The sequence below is a fragment of the Anomaloglossus baeobatrachus genome, chromosome 4 (genome assembly GCF_048569485.1).
Source record: "Anomaloglossus baeobatrachus isolate aAnoBae1 chromosome 4, aAnoBae1.hap1, whole genome shotgun sequence".
NCBI lineage: Eukaryota > Metazoa > Chordata > Amphibia > Anura > Aromobatidae > Anomaloglossus > Anomaloglossus baeobatrachus.
The window spans coordinates 226,833,478-226,851,718 of NC_134356.1; the positions used below are offsets into that span (position 1 = coordinate 226,833,478).

Here is an 18,241-nt window from a genome sequence, read left to right on the forward strand (position 1 = left end):
ATTACATAAGGTGGATAATATATGCTGGCTTCTTGGTTGTGAAAGCTTTACATTTGAGAATATTACAACAGATTTACAATATTGGGCAAAAAATATTTGCACAATTGTCAATTTTTTTGTGAATAAGTGTATGCCAAATTGATGTATACTAATTAATACATGTTTAAAGGATATTTTCACTTGATGATTTTTTAATATGTCCCTTGTGTTATAGTCGGGCATGGCTTAAGACTTGCTAAACATCCTTACTTTCTGATTTTAGAGTCACTTTGTTTGTCAAGCAGTATGAATGAGGAACTCTACAGCCTAGAGTCAACACATTAGTGGAGAGCTTGGCGGCTCTACACAAGTCAAGCCCAGCGTGAGAACATTTTCAGAAAACATGCTCGGCTTTGAGCGAATGAATACTCTACGGATGCAGCCACGAAAGATCATCGATATGAAGACGATAAACCCCTTTATTGACATCAAGGTGTAAAATCAACAATTTTCTTGAAATTTTAATTTAATCCAGCCATGGCAATTTCTATACGATCACTCAGATCCATATTATTATATGTATAATGCAACCTAAAATGCAGTAAAACGTTTGTCTTGTGGTCTTTCCAGGCATCCGAGGGGTTATACAAGACAACTAACAGAAGACTGATGTCGTCTGTATTTTTCACTTTACCAGTCTGCCATAAACTTACATAATATTCAAAATATATCTTATAAAGTGCAGGAAGCTTGGTCAGCACTATATAAAAAAATAAAACATCACCAACAATGGCAAAATATCAGTTTGCACAGCTTTTGGTCTTATTATTAGTAGACATTAAAGTCCATGTATTTTAAACATTCGGAACCTAGTAAAGCTTTGGCTCCAGCTGACATATTACGATGACATTATTAAAATTTCAGATGGCACAAAATTCAAGATATATCGACATTGAAAAAAAACAAACAATTCAATAAGTAATCTATTTACACAAGGATTGTCAGGTTTTTTTTTGTTTAAAAATATATATTTTATATGCTTTATTTTTATATTTTAGTCAAGTACTTCATTTAAAAAAAAACAATAGCACCACTTTACCACTCCTGGCCCAATATGTAACTGGTAAAAGCAAATATGCTACATATCAATGTATATTATGCAATGCAATAGAAGTGTTCTGTAAGTGATCTAGCATATATCTGGATTAAAGATCGGTCACCAGTTTTCACAATGACACTGCATACATTATTAAATAAATCTAGTAGACCTGATGACACTGGAGTAATTATTGTGAACATACAAGTAGAATTCTTATATTATAGCATATGCATTTTATTAACATTTTGTGACTTCAGCTCTAATTTATGTTAATATCAGGTTGGAAAACCTCCTGAAAAGATTATACATTCATACCGATATGGATTTTTTTAAAAGTAAGTACACCAGCCACATGAGGTCTAAGAGATCTGTTTACTAATATATACAGTTTGTTGTGAAATTTGATGATAAATCCTAACTTATAATTCTACATTTGGATGGGTTCAGCTCTTGCTGTGCATTAAGTGTTGTTATATTTAGTTGTCTATAGACTCAAATCCCATTTTCCTGACTAGTCATGATGAGAAGAACAATATAAATGGTCCTACTAAGCTATCAATTCATGTGCGTGCCTGCAGTAGTACTGGTAACTGGTACAATCCCTACAAACATTTTGTTGAAGGCCTATATACGATTTTCATTCCAATATTCAAATAATGTGCGACTGCTACGTTATTATCTTTTTTCAGATCCTTTCTTCTATTTACAGTATTTCTAATAGTCAGGAAGAAAGGGAGCCACTGCCGATGAGAGGTTTTATATTACCTACTGTTAACACCAAAAAGTTTTGATTTCCATTGGAGTTGGATTGAGAAGTAGGACCTCTAACAATTTTTTTATGTTGAAGTGGACATGATGTAATAGTGGCTGGAGAGTGGAATAAAATATTTTCGTCTCTCCGTTGCAGAGAAATTAGCAATCAAAGTATTTCTCACCTAATGAGTTAACTTTTAAGCCCAAGGGGGTGTTATCAGAAAGTTTTCACTGGGGGCGTGTAGTTTTCCCTTTATTGTGCTGACCAATCATAAGCAGGCAGACCAAGAGATCAGGGCTGTATCCTTATATCTCACATATAGAGAAACCTGCACTGAGCCATGGTGGGGGCTCCTGAGTGTTGCTGCCTGCTTGTTTGTGACTGGTCAGCATCATAATGGAAAAGTACACGCCTTCAGAGAAAACTATCGGCTAACATCTACTTGGACGTAAAAGTTAACTGATTAGGTGCCAAATAATTTGATTGTTAATTTCTTTGCAATGGAGATGCAAAAATAAAAAAAAAAATATTCCCCTGTGCAACTACCCTTACATCGTGTGCAAGGTTCAACATGGAACAATTTTCTGAAAGATCCTCTTTATAGAGGTTATATTATTTTTTGCCTTCAGGAGCACACAGCTCCACTGCCTCTTAGCTTCCTTCTTGCTAGAGACAATGCACCCCAGAACATTTTGGATCAGTGGCATGGTTGCACTGTTGGTCCAAACTGTGCCCTCTCAGAAACAGGTTTGCCTCTTAGGAGAATTGCTTGGGTACATAAAGCATTGAGGAGCGCGCACTTCTTACCTATAAAACCTCGACAATTAGCAGTACGCAATAGAATTAAAAATCCCTCCTTGCTAGGGAAGTAAGAGAATTTTTAATTTAAAATTTGTGTTTTTTTACAAAAATTTTGCAATCAACCCATTTTCTAAGATGAAACCACCCCTTTAATTACGTGAAATGCATGGTCCAAGCCAATTAGACCCAATGCTTATTACCAAGGGAACATCATTATACTTCTAGATCACCAAAAGTGCTAAATATAGACTTAAGGGTGCTTTACACGCTGCGACATTGCTAACAATATATCGTCAGGGTCACGTCGTTAGTGACGCACATCCAGCGCTGTTAGCGACATCGCAGCGTGTGACACCAATGAGCAACGATCAACGAGCGCAAAAACGTGAAAAATCGTTGCTCATTGACACGTCGTTCATTTCCTTAATATTGTTGCTGCTGCAGGTACGATGTAGTTCGTCGTTCCTGCGGCAGTACACATCGCTATGTGTGACACTGCAGGAACGACGAACATCTCCTTACCTGAGTCCACCGGCAATGAGGAAGGAAGGAGATGGGCGGCATGTTCCGGACGCTCATCTCCGCCCCTCCTCTGCTATTGGACGGCTGCCGTGTGACGTCGCTGTGACGCTGCACGAACTGCCCCCTTAGAAAGGAGGCGGATCGCCGGCCAGAGCGACATCGCAGAGAAGGTAAGTCCATGTGACGGGTGTTAGCGATGTTGTGTGCCACAGGCAGGGATTTGCTTGTGACGCACAACCGATGGGGGCGGGTACGCTCGCTAGCGATATCGGTACCAATATTGCAGCGTGTAAAGTACCCTTTAGAATTCGGTCACTTGCACGGACAATCATGACATGGTCAATCATAAAGCATGTTACGCTAGCATCATGTGGCACATGGCATGCCTACAGCGCTGTAATATGAAACTCTGCCATCAAAGTAACTCAGTTCTACCATATCAATGAAGCTTAAGAATAAGTGACCTATAGTAAGCAGCTGATTGACAATTTTTAGTTATGATAAGTTTCTATATTACAAAGAGTAGAACAAGATTTACATTTGCTGATGTTAACTACGGTAGTTATTCTTAGTAAGTTTGGCTGTTGTATGTATGGTGACTTTGACAGACAGCCAAATTCATTTGGGCTCTGTCCTCTCACAGTATGCTTTAGACTTTCTATGACTTAATGTAATAAAGTGTCCTTTTCGCAAAGTTGGTCCATTATTATTGACTTCATTAACTAAACTAAATTGTTATGATGATGCAAAAATTTGTAGAGGAAAATAATTTTTTGCACAAAGTTTGAATAAATGTAAGTTATCAATTAATTCCCCTGAAATTTTAATGCAGAACACTACAGACATCACTTATCGCTTTTTTGTCAAACTCAGATTAAAAAAAATGCTTTGAATATAGAGACTACTATTACATATAATAGTATAAAATAGTATAAAAATTAGCTGTAAGTTCAGAGGTTGCAGTTATATCAAGCCCTGGTGTTTGAAGGAGCCCGAAAATTATATCAGTAGTAGTGATAAGCGAGCACTATCATGCATGAGTGCTCGGTACTGAGGATTTGGATGCACTGATGGGCGCAACTCGTGTACCGAGAATAATGAAAGTCAATTGGAAACTCAAGTATTTTTCCGGAAGATCCTCATTGACATCTATAATACTCGGTACATGAGACGAGCCCATCTGTGAGTCCAAATTATCATTATGAGTACCGAGCACCCGAGCATGGTAGTGTTCGCTCATCACTAGAAGTTATGAGTACTCAGCTCCCGAGCATGGTAGTGCTCGCTCATCACTAGTCGTTATGAGTACTGAGCACCCGATCATGGTAGTGCTCACTCATCACTACTTGTTATAAGTACAAGCACCCGAACATGGTAGTGCTCGCTCATCACTAGAAGTTACGAGTACCAAGCACCTGAGCATGGTAGTGCTTACTCATTCCTAGTCGTTACGAGTACAGAGCTCTCAAGCATGGTAGTGGTCGCTCATCCCAAGTCGTTACGAGTACACAGCACCCGAGCATGGTAGTGCTTGCTCATCCCTACTCGTTATGAGGAACCAAGCACCCGAACATTGTAGTACTCGCTCATCACTAGTCACTACGAGTATCAAGCACCAGAACATGGTAATGCTCACTCATCACTAATCAGTAGTATCCAGGAATCTCATGTTGACTTGAAAAGGTCTCGGAAAGATTTCAATATGTAGAGACACCTGTCTAGGAATAAAAACACATTTTACTCAACAACCTATTATTGTGTGATATAGACATTTAGCTATCAATATGTATATACTGCTGTTGAAATAAGATAAATGAATAAGCAAACCACCTCTCATATAGCACTGCAGATTTTTTCTTGGTTTCTATCTTGCACTTTCCTTTATTGAGTCAACACAGTAACTAGTGTAAGACAGAAAAGTCTTTGTTTTATGGCTTGCCAGGATCAATTTCAATTATACTCTTCATTTATGGTAGAATTATTAACTTTTAAAAATACTTTTATTCATTTAAGGAAACAGGCTTTTCCTTTCCCATAAATTGAATAAACCTCCTTTTCAAGCAACATATGGAATGGGGGTCATGATTCAATGAATTGACGTAGATTGACTCAAGGGATTGCTACTTTTTGACATCTGCTGTACAAATTAAACACAACAAAACTGTTAAATGGTATACAGTTTCTTTACTGGGAGATGACTGAAGCAATCATTTTAAAACTATGACAGGACCCTCTTGGAGAAAAGCTCTTTCCATTTGGTATGAATTAGCGGCTATTAACACATTTTCATTTTGGATACTGAAAAATTGCCTTTCAATCTGTTCAAGGAAAGGGGGTTCAGACAAGACGAGCATATTTTGTATCTGCTAGTATAATATTCCTATACATCGTGTGGTTTTGGAAATAACACAGCCCTATTATCAAACTCTACACATGGCAAACACCTTGTCTACAAGGGGCTAAAAATATGAAAGCCTTTCCAGTATATTAGCACATAGGATCAATGTTTGCTACTTTATTTTTGTAAATTGTGAAACTGACAATTTATGTGCTACTATCTTAAAGTGTGGCCAATGCCTGGAGAAGAAAAGGGGTTAAACCAAAGTTTATGACTCTATCAATCTTATCATAGGTGGGGTATCCTGCTTTCTGAAATGCCTGCATGCAATAGTGCTTGTATCCTGCTGTGGCTAACGACAGATGGCCAATGTGTCCCTTTTTGGTAAAAGGGTTTTCTTAAAGGGGTTGTCCATTACTAGGACAACCTCTTCTGATTTCACATGTTTCCCACAGGTAAAATAATAAAGCCTATACTCACCTCCCATGTCGGCGCCCTTCCAGTGGTGTCTGAGTTCACGGTGCTGGGGCTCACTTGGGGTTGTGATGTCACATGAGCTTCCTTCTTCCTGCCTTCTGACCAAACAAGCAATCAACAGGAAGTGAGTGCAGCTACTGTACTCATTTCCTGGTGATTAACTCGTTTGGTCTGCAGGCGAGGAGAAGGAAACCAGCGTTAATTAGATCGGAGGCTAGCGCGACATCAAAACCCCATGTGAAGCCCGGCACCGCAAGCCCGAACACAGCTGGAACAGCACTGATACGAGAGATGAATATAGTCTTCATTATTTTAATTGGGGGAAATATGTGGAATCAGAACGGGTTGTCCTAGTATCGGACAATCCCTTTAAGCCGGGTCCAATTAGTTATGAGTTTTTATAACCAATTTAATATAAAATAACTTATATAAGTAGATAGCACAGTATGTAGATAATGAATGAGGAACTAGTATTTCAGAAATGTGGAAATAAAAGGACTCTCATGTCTTAGGCCTCTTTCACACTGTGTTCCTCTCCCCATTCAGTGGTCCCGTCGGGGCTTCCGTCCGAACCCCCCGCAAAACAGGTTTCTGACGTATGCGCCGACATGTAAAGGTGCAGATAGAGTCACCCTGTGCTCTGTCATGCACCATTTTCGGGAGTATACACCTATTGGAGGCGGACATCCAGATGTAGTTAAACGACCAATGATCAGCTAATTGGAAGTTCATCAGTGGTTGTTTAGTGGCCTTTATAGACAGTCCAACAGCATATCCATGTGCACAGAATGATCATTAATACAATTGTGTGCGCATAGAACATCATGTTCTCGGCAGCACACAATCTTTTTACAGGGGATGATGTGCTGCTGAGAACGATAATTTACATCTTGCCTTAAAATGATCACATCCAATGAATAAGTGTTTTGCCCATTCATTAGGTGTTTGCCCATTCATTGCGTGATTGCCGGCCTACTCAGACAGACTAACACTCACTTTCTTAATTATCAACCTCTAACTTCCCAATAATAAATACATTTGTTCACATTTCTATCTTTCTTTCAAGTTCAGAACAATTAGAAGGTAAAACTCAATAAAAAGATATTAACATTTACAATAAGGCCCCAGGTTGTTCTCAAGAAATGAGTTTGCTTTTACCAGTTAACATTATTGGCCAGATCATTACACAACACTCACTACAACATACGGTAGCACCATTGTACTATTTTACAGCTCTACGTACCAAATGATATATGTGCATTAGTGATATACAGATATTGTATGGATTGAGCACAAATGTATACTGTTGGACAATTAATTAGCTTGTTACCTAGAGTGATTTGTGATGTTTATGAGCTTAGACACGTGTTTAACTGTTGTATCATACCATAATTAGCAAAAGGTGAATGAATTAAGCCGTAGTGAAATGTAAAACCTAAGCCACAAACTGCATATATTGAGATGATGGGATTCATGGACATAAGGATAGAAATAAAACATTTTCTGATACTGAAAAGCTAAACTGTGCAAATACAGAAGGGCAGGCAAACAATGTCATTGGATGCTGGATAAAAAAACAGCCCATGAAGAGAAGTGCAAATGTAAGAAAGAACTCTCTTAGACACGTCTGGGTCATTCTTCCAGCACCCGTAGAACATTGGTTAAGTATAGTGCAATTGGAGCCATCAAAAAGGCCATTTATTTTTGGACCTCTAAGGGACACAGGCTATTAACAGAAATGTTAAATGCGCAGGACATGTAAAACAGGTGAAAGATTACACAGTAAAGGATCAGCTAAGTGAGTTGTCATGATTCTGTTTGGAATACATAATATTGGAATGTGTTTTTGCATTTCACGAAGGAAGAATGCCCATTGATTGAGAGAAGTGAAGTCTTTCCCTGTTTTATCTGATTGCGTTGCATTTCAGTGATGTATCCTGCAGATGGCACATTCATTCTTCAAGATTTTAAGCGGCAATAGCATTATATCCTGAAGCTTCGGCTTCCTGTGTTCCCTCTACTTGCATTCTTCAGATGTACTTCCTGTAAGCATAAAGAGACATCAATTTACACACAAATATCACACCATAATCTAATTCATGATGAGCTGTGGTGTTCCATAGGCCAGAAATCTCACTCCAGCATCTGACTGGAGTTAGACTTCTTGTCAGACGCTTGTAAACAATAAATACATGGCTAAATTAATTACCGTATACACTGAGGGATACACTCCACAGGTTCCCACAGGAGGGGTGCCAACTTCAAAACAAGACATTGTAAACAAGGAGACAAAAAGAAGAAAAATGGCACAAAAATAATTGCAAACAAAGTAAATTTTATTGAAAAATATTCTTAAAATATTTAGTATCAAAACAGTCAATTGATCAAAAAATTTGCAAAGAGAATGAAAAAAATGAAGTCACAGAGGTATGGATGGATAAAACGTAGATATGGTAAGGAACACATTTGAAATAACAAAACCATGCCACCACTCATGTAATACTACCAAAATAATTAAGAATTTTATATGAACCAGGTAGGTGGCTTCAATATGTAAAACCCAACCAAAAAGATATGAAGATAAGAGACCAATAGTTATTAGTTATAATAGGGCCAAAGGCACATAATGGTCAAAATAGGTCTCATATCATGGAGTATACCCAAAACATCACAAGAATGACCTGTAAAGTTGCGATTCAAAAATAGCAATGAAGGGATGTATGAAAAATCCCCAAGGTCCCCTTTAGTTGTGTGGAGATGATACTGATTCAGGGGAAAGAGTTTCTGAAGAAGGATTGGAAATGGATGCACCACTGATAATCCACAAAGAGATATTAATTGTATATATTAAGAATAGGAATAAAGCCCAGATACATAAACCTGTATGGGACAGGGAATGCCAAAGGGAAGATTGAAAAAGTATGTGCCTATGAAGATAAATAACTAAGATTATCACTGGTGCATCCATAATCCAAATGTGGCCATAAAGTGAAGAATAGTCGTAGGTCACAGAGGCAAGGCCACAAAGGATAGAATATTAAGGAGCCTCAAAAACAATATGGATGTAACTGAAGTGTAGTCGTAGGTCACAGAGGCAAGGCCGCAGAGGATAGAATATTGAGGATGCCTCAGAAACAATATAGATATAACTAGAGAGTAGTCGTAGATCACAGGGGTAAGGCCATGGTGTCAGACGCTCCAGATTCATGAAAAGGAAATCAGGAGCGTCTGACTCCAGCATGCCCCCTCATCTAGACTTGCATGAATAACGTTGGTTTTGATGAATTGGGCCTAGTTTGTTTTTATATTTGATTTTTAGTTCAAAGTAGCTAAATGTGTGATACATAGGTACATCTATGGGCACAAAACGTGAGCAAGAGAAATACAATAAAGAAAAATTGTATAGAAAAGTCAAAACAGGATTTTTCATTATAAAGAAAAGATTCACTCCTTACTTCTTCCAAACTTCGTATACTTCCCTTTCTCCTACTATATCATGAGCTTTTCCTCCTAATGAATCATTTCCCGCATCCAGAATCTTAAAGAGGTTATCCACTACATTTACATTCATGGCTTTCCCTTAGGATAGGTCATCAATGTGTGATCGAACTGAATAGGATAACTGAAGTGAGCACTAATATATATATATATTATGAATGCAAGCCAAAAAATACATACTATATAAGGATAAGGCTGCACATCAAACTTAGATAATGGTATAATGCCTCAAGCATATGGAAAAATATTGGAATATACAATGAAAAATGCTACTTGCTAATTTGAACATGTGAATAATGAAATGCATACCTGCCATGAATATTAGGAAAAAGGAGATATTTAGCAATCGCATTGATCAATGTAACTGAGCCCCAAGACCTCGTCAAGGTATATCTCTATATTGGGGTCCCTACCTCTGTGACCCTAACTGTGTGTCATCTCATTGCAATTAAAAACTGCTGTGGGTGGAGAGGGGTAACTAAGGACTTTCTTATATAGGAGATGGAAAAAACATGGCCGAAAGGGGCGGAGCTGTGTTCACATTCAGAAAAAAACTACATATAACTGAATAGGATAACTGAAGTGAGCACTAATATATATATTATGAGTGCAAGCCAAAAAATACATACTATATATTATTCATATATATATATATATATATATATATATATATATATATATAATATTCATTATTCACATGTTCAAATTAGCAAGTAACATGTTTCATTGTATATTCCAATATTTTTCCATATGCTTGAGGCATTATACCATTATCTAAGTTTGATGTGCAGCCTTATCCTTATATAGTATGTATTTTTTGGCTTGCACTCATAATATATATATATATATATATATATATATATATATTAGTGCTCACTTCAGTTATCCTATTCAGTTATATGTAGTTTTTTTCTGAATGTGAACACAGCTCCGCCCCTTTCGGCCATGTTTTTTCCATCTCCTATATAAGAAAGTCCTTAGTTACCCCTCTCCACCCACAGCAGTTTTTAATTGCAATGAGATGACACACAGTTAGGGTCACAGAGCTAGGGACCCCAATATAGAGATATACCTTGACGAGGTCTTGGGGCTCAGTTACATTGATCAATGTGATTGCTAAATATCTCCTTTTTTATAATATTCATGGCAGGTATGCATTTCATTATTCACATGTTTAAATTAGCAAGTAGCATTTTTCATTGTATATTCCAATATTTTTCCATATGCTTGAGGCATTATACCATTATCTAAGTTTGATGTGCAGCCTTATCCTTATGTAGTATGTATTTTTTGGCTTGCACTCATAATATATATATATATTAGTGCTCACTTCAGTTATCCTATTCAGTTATATGTAGTTTTTTTCTGAATGTGAACACAGCTCCGCCCCTTTCGGCCATGTTTTTTCCATCTCCTATATAAGAAAGTCCTTAGTTACCCCTCTCCACCCACAGCAGTTTTTAATTGCAATAAGATGACACACAGTTAGGGTCACAGAGCTAGGGACCCCAATATAGAGATATACCTTGACGAGGTCTTGGGGCTCAGTTACATTGATCAATGCTATTGCTAAATATCTCCTTTTTCCTAATATTCATGGCAGGTATGCATTTCATTATTCACATGTTCAAATTAGCAAGTAGCATTTTTCATTGTATATTTCAATATTTTTTCATATGCTTGAGGCATTATACCATTATCTAAGTTTGATGTGCAGCCTTATCCTTATATAATCAATGTGTGATCGGCTGGGGCACGGCACTATGCACCTGATTAGCTGTCCTCAGTGCTGTGTTAGCATGTGGCCAGAAATGCTCAGTTTTGGAACTCTTCCATCTTCTGATAGTGGCCACAGCCAGTACTGCACATCCTCCTTCTATTGATTTGAATGGGAGGCGGGTGTGCAGTACCTGGCCGTGGCCGATATCAGAAGATGGAGCAGCTCCAGAACTGAGCATTTTCCAGCTGCCTGCTGCCGCCACACCCGAGAGCAGCTGATTGGCAGGGGTTTGGGGTGTTGGATACCAGCCGATCAGACATTGATCAGACCTATCCTAAACATAGACCATCAATGTAAAAGTAGTGGATAACCTCTTTAATTTGATGCAGTGATAATTATTCATGTGTGTAATCTTTTTATTCTGCTCAAAAAAATGTTGACTTTCAAATAAATAACAGTGTGCTATTGTGTTAAAGGGAACCTGTCATCATGAAAATGAATTCTAATCTGCAGGCACCATATTATAGAGCAGGGAGAGCTGAGCAGATTGATGTATAGTTTTGTGAGACAAGATTCTGTATAACATGTGATTATATAATTTAATCCTCTGTTTTTTGGGGGGTATTTTGGGTTCAGTGGGCGGCCTTATCAGTGATTGACAGCTATCTCTATATGCACACTTATACCAAAAAACTTTCAATCACTAAGGGGTACTTCTCACATAGCTGAGTCACAGGTTTTGTGACGTACCAATGACCTCATCAGCGATCTCACTGTGTGTGACACTAAGCAGCGACCTGGCCCCTGCTGTGAAATCGCTGATCGTTACACACTGTTCTGGTTCATTTTTTGCTCGTTGGTCTCCCGCTGTGCAGCACATATTGGTGTGTTTGACAGTGGGAGACCAACGAGCACCGGCTCTGTGTAAGCAGCATACGCTGGTAACCAGGGTAAATATCGGATAACTAAGCAAAGCGCTTTGCTTGGTTACCCGATATTTACCCTGGTTACCATCGTACACCGCTTAGCGCTGGCTCCCTGCACACATAGCCAGGGTAAATATCGGATAACTAAGCAAAGCGCTTTGCTTAGTAACCCGATGTGTACCCTAGCTACGTATACAGGGAGCCAGCGCTGGCAGCCTGTAAGCGGTATACGCTGGTAACCAGGGTAAATATCAGGCAACCAAGCAAAGCGCTTTGCTTAGTTACCCGCTATTTACCCTGGTTACCAAGCGCAGCATCGCTACACGAGTCGATGCCTGATTGACAGCTCACCAGCGACCATGTAGCGACGCACCAGCGATTCTGACCAGGTCGTATCGTGGTCGGAATCGCTGGTACATCATTTAGTGAGACGGTACCCTAACTGTGCATATATAGATAGCTGTCAATCACTGATAGGACCACCCACTGGATTGAAAATTGTAGAAAGAGCAGAAGTTCAAATGATAAAATGAGATTATAATGAATTGTTTCTCACAAAACTATGTAGCAATCTGTTCTGCTCCCCCCTGCTCTATACCATGATGCCTGTAGATTGATATGCATTTTCATGGTGACAGGTTCCCTTTAAAGAATAAACTTTTTCTTTAATTAACATCTAGGCATTGAAAGATAATTATTTTTTTATTCTAACTAGTATCAATATACTTCAGTACCTTATTTTGCTTACTTGTCTTACAAACGCTATGCACCAGTGCTGCTTTAATGTCCAGTACTTGCTCCTTTAGAAACTTTATTCAATTGGTGCTCAGCAAACATCTGTACACTATATTGAAACAGTCTGTGTAAGGAAATTCCCCTACTCTGTTTCCAGCCCTGGAACTCACACAGGGATCTTCTTGCACACTGACTGAATATAGTGGATCTTTCCTGAGCAGCAGTTGAAAGAGATTTCTAAAGGAGCATAAACTGGACCTTGAAACTGCAACATGTGCAGCAATTTAGCGTGGTGCTTGGAAGAGAAGGAAGCAAAATAAAGTCATACGACATATTACTTTATACTTTCTGGGGGATAATTAAATTTACAAAGAGGTTTAGCAACTTACTGTAATATTGAATTAAATGCTGCATGGAGTTCTGTCTAGTAAATTAATGCTGGTATAAAGTCACAGACCTCCAACATAATGGCTCGCGCTCGCTTACAACATACATATGTGTGTATATATATATATATATATATATATATATATATAAATACAGTACAGACCAAAAGTTTGGACACACCTTCTCATCTCTAGAACAACTGGTAAGAGGAGACTTTGTGCAGCAGGCCTTCATGGTAAAATAGCTGCTAGGAAACCACTGCTAAGGACAGGCAACAAGAAGAAGAGACTTGTTTGGGCTAAAGAACACAAGGAATGGACATTAGACCAGTAGAAATCTGTGCTTTGGTCTGATGAGTCCAGATTTGAGATCTTTGGATCCAACCACCGTGTCTTTGTAAAAAAGGTGAACGGATGGACTCTACATGGCTAGTTCCCACCGTGAAGCATGGAGGAGGAGGTGTGATGGTGTGGGGGTGCTTTGCTGGTGACACTGTTGGGGATTTATTCAAAATTGAAGGCATACAGAACCAGCATGCCTACCACAGCATCTTGCAGCGGCGTGCTATTCCATCCGGTTTGCGTTTAGTTGGACCATCATTTATTTTTCAACAGGACATTGACCCCAAACACACTTCCAGGTTGTGTAAGGGCTATTTGACTAAGAAAGAGAGTGATGGGATGCTACGCCAGATGACCTGGTCTCCACAGTCACCAGACCTGAACCCAATTGAGATAGTTTGGGGTGAGCTGGACTGCAGAGTGAAGGCAAAAGGGCTAACAAGTGCTAAGCATCTCTGGGAACTCCTTCAAGACTGTTGGAAAACCATTTCCGGTGACTACCTCTTGAAGCTCATCAAGAGAATGCCAAGAGTGTGCAAAGCAGTAATCAAAGCAAAAGGTGGCTACTTTGAAGAACCTAGAATATAAGACATATTTTCAGTTGTTTCACACTTTTTTAAGTATTTCATTCCACATGTTTTAATTCATAGTTTTGATGCCTTCAATGTGAATCTACAATTTTCAGAGTCATGAAAATAAAGAAAACTCATTGAATGAGAAGGTGTGTCCAAACGTTTGGTCTGTACTGTATATATATATATATAAATATATACATATATATATATATATATATATATATATATATATATATATATATGTATATATATATGACGCCCTGGCCTATCAGGTCGTCACAGGGTATTGTGCGATCTTCCCTCCCGCACAGTATCCACCCTCCTTGGTTAACGGATCCCAGTCCTCTGGTTTTCTTAACAGCTAGTCCAATCAAAATCTTAGGAACACTTCCCACTTTGACCTACCAGACACTCCATTGGGGGCCCTGAAGGGAATAGGGCCGACCACATGGGGGGTTGGTGAGGAGAAAGTGAGGACAGTGAGAGTTGAGAGTGAACCAGACAGGAGGTGAAGTGGCTCTCGTGAGGAGAGGCCACGGAGGAGAGCTCCTGTATACTAGGTGGCAGACGTTGGTCTGGGCCTGGTAGGAGCTGGAACCCAGTCGCAGGGGACAGTATCAAGGGGCACGGACTGCCGAGGAGGGCAGCCGGTGGCCTTGAGCTATCACCGGGCTGGGGCCAGGGCACGACGGGGTATGTGGACCCCAGGCCAGAAAGTAGCTTCACGCTTTCCGGTAATTTACCCGACAGCGGTGAACACTTCAAGTGTCATCCCACACCCGCTCCAAAATCAGGGTATTAACGCACCGATGGGATAGGACTTTCCCACTACAGTCCAAAGAAATCCTACGCGTGAACTCTGAGAGCAAGCTCACTCCGTTAGCCATACGGGTGAGCGGGACCTGAATAGTTTCATATCAACGGGTCAAATCGAGACTAAGGTGCCAGGGATAGGGCCACAGACCAACAACAACACCAGGGGCACGGATCCAGGCGTGCTCCCCACAGACTACGGTGGTGCTCAGACCTTTGGTTTACAAGCTGTCGGTGTGGTTATTCTGGGACTGAGTGAGTAAAATGGAAACCCCCATGTACCTATCCCCCAACGGCACCCGATCACCATCCATCACCAACGGGCCCCGGGACACAAACCCCCTAACCATGGAGGGGTTAAAAAACAGGCTGCCACACCATCGTCACCGGGCTCCCCAATGGCAGCGGTGGTCCCTCACATTATCACGCCCCATGGGTGGCGTCACGAACTTTCCAAAATCCACCTGTACATATCTCCCCCCCTTCTTTTAATCGAGTGGCCGCACGGCCCCCGGGTCCGGAGACCCCTCGAGCCACCGCGGATCCGGATCCGAGCGGCAGCAGCAGCCCGGCTGCTCGCACGGTGGCGGTACATATATATACAGGGTGGCCATAAAATAACCTATTGTGTTTGGAGCCGTGTGCAGACTCTCCCCCAGTGGACAGAATTGGCTGACAATTGTTATGTATGCTATTCAAGGCATGGGGAAATGGAAGGAATCTTAACATTTTTTTATATCAAAACTCCACTACAGGTGGCGCTGTACAGTGAGTGAACAGCCCAAAAACCGTGTGCTGATAATTGCAGATGTCACAATTGTTCCACAGACTAGCATAACTGTTCAATATGGCCGCCATCATGCATGGTAATCATGTTCATCCTATGCAGAATATGCTCGACACTTGCGTATAACATGTCTGGTGGGATGTTGCACACTTACAAACTGATGCGGTATTTGAGGTCAGCCAGGGTGTTGACATTTCCCTGATAAACATGTTCTTTCAAGTGTCCCCACAACGAAAAATCACAAGGATTGAGATCAGGAGAACGCAGTGGCCATGCATTAGGGAAGGAGCAGCTCAAAATCCTATCATCAGGAAAATGTGCATGCAGAACGTTCTTCACATGTTTTGCGATGTGAGGAGGTGCTCCAGCATGCATGAAGGTGGTCGTCTGTAGATACTGCCACTTTTGGAGTTGCGGAACGACCACTGTTTCTAGCATTGTCTGGTATCTTGCTGCTGTCACGGAACAGGTAGCAACCCCAGTTGGCCTCATTTGTTCGTAAAAGAATGGTCCAAGGATGAATGATGAGGTGAAGCCACACCAAATGATTACATTTGCAGTGGAACCCCCTTGACCGCATGCGGATCTTTGGTAGCCCATATGTGACAGTTTTGTGCTTTCACCGTTCCATTTAGGTAAAAATGCGCTTTGTCGCACCAGAGAACATTCCATTGCCAATTGCCATCCACTTCCACTCTCGCCAGAAACATGAATGCAAATGTCATGCGGGTATCATTTTCACAAGGAAGACGTTGATGATGGCTAATTTTGTACGAGTATGCCCGCAAGACTTTTTGGAGAACTTTCCACACTGTGCTGTATGGGAGGCCCAATTGCCTGGAAACACTGCGAGCACTGCTGTTTCCGGCAGGGTTTTTTGTGCCCTGTTTCACGATGGCAGTGGCAATGTCCTCCACAACCTCTCTGCTTACCGGTCATTGCCCGTGTCCTGGCTGAACACTCAGTAACCCTATTACCCCAAAACTTGTCATCATCTGTCTCAGTGAATTGACAGCCATTGGAACTCTACGTGTGTGAAGGTCTTTGAAACGACAATAGTCTCTCAGTGCAGTTGTAGCATTCCTGGCATTCTCATAAAACAACCGCACTAACAGCACGCGATCCGGCAAAGAGACAGGTATCTTGTAGACTGAGTTGCAAAGCGCGCTTGCTGTAAAGCGCCACCTTTTCATCTGGTGGGGAGTTTTGGTTTAAAAATTTTTTTTAAGATGCCTTCCGTTTCCCCATGTCTTGACTAGCATATATACCAATTTTCAGCCAATTCTGTCCACTGGGTCAGTCTGCACACAGCTCCAAACACCTTAAGGCCGTTTTACATGCTGCGATCTCTCTAGTGAGATGTCTAGCGTGCGTACCCACCCCTGTCGGTTGTGCGTCATGGGCAAATCACTGCCCGTGGCGCACAACATCACTCGAACCCATCACACTTCTTACCTGCCTACATGTGGTCTTGAAATTTTAATGGGAACTTGTCCCCGTGAAAATGCAGTCCAAACTGCAAGCATCATGTTGTAGAGCAGGATACACTGATTAGATTAATATATACTTTTGCAGGAAAAGATTCAGTACAACCCATGTTTTCATCATTTAATCCTCTGCACTCCTTGGGATCTTCAGTCCAGTGGGCGGTCCTATCAGTGACTGATAGTTATTCTGCATGCACACTTATAAAATAAAAGCTATCAGTCACTGATAAGACCGCCCACTGCACCCAAGATACCAGAAATAGCAGAGGATTAAGCTATTAAAATATTAAGGCCCCTTTACACACTGAGACTTTCTAGCGATCCCACCAGCGATCCCAACCTGGCCGGGATCGCTACAAAGTCTCTGGGGAGCTGTCAAACAGGCAGACCTGGCCAACGACGCAACAGCGATCCGGACCTGCAGAACGACCTAGCTAGTCATTGGGGACGTTGTCAGACCTAAAACACACATCCGTGAAAACCGTGAAAACCACCGTGAAAACTGTTGGCAGACAGCAGACAGAGTAGCGCGACGAGAATGAACTCGGGTGAACTTCACCCGACTTCATTGTCATGCCGCGGCTCTGTCTGTGTGCCGTGTACTGATTAGCGGTCACCTGTGAAGGATTCACTGGTGACCGCTAATCCCCCGAGTGACTGAAGTGTCCCCCCCTCTTTCATACTCACAGATCCCCGATCACCGGCGCTGCAAGGCGTTCACACTGCTCCGGCGGCTTTTTCTAATTTGAAAAAGCCGGCCGCTCATTAAACAATCTCATATTCCCTGCTTTCCCCGCCCACCGGCGCCTATGATTGGTTGCAGTGAGACACGCCCCCACGCTGAGTGACAGGTGTCTCACTGCACCCAATCACAGCAGCCGGTGGGCGTGTCACTATGGAGTATAGAAATAAATAAATAAATTTAAAAAACCGGCGTGCGGTTCCCCCCAAATTTAATACCAGCCATATAAAGCCAAACGGCTGAAGGCTGGTATTCTCAGG

At 41.0% G+C, this 18,241-nt stretch overlaps 1 protein-coding gene across 1 annotated transcript in view; it reads right to left on the reverse strand.

The window, feature by feature from the left end:
* Nucleotides 1–440: 440 nt before the first annotated feature.
* IGF1 (insulin like growth factor 1) overlaps nt 441–18,241 on the reverse strand; it is a 169,753-nt gene continuing 151,952 nt past the window's right edge. The window contains exon 4 of the mRNA XM_075344715.1: nt 441–8,013. Within this exon, the coding sequence (XP_075200830.1) occupies nt 7,954–8,013 (60 nt within the window). The 3' untranslated portion in view covers nt 441–7,953. The remainder of the gene's footprint in view (nt 8,014–18,241) is intronic.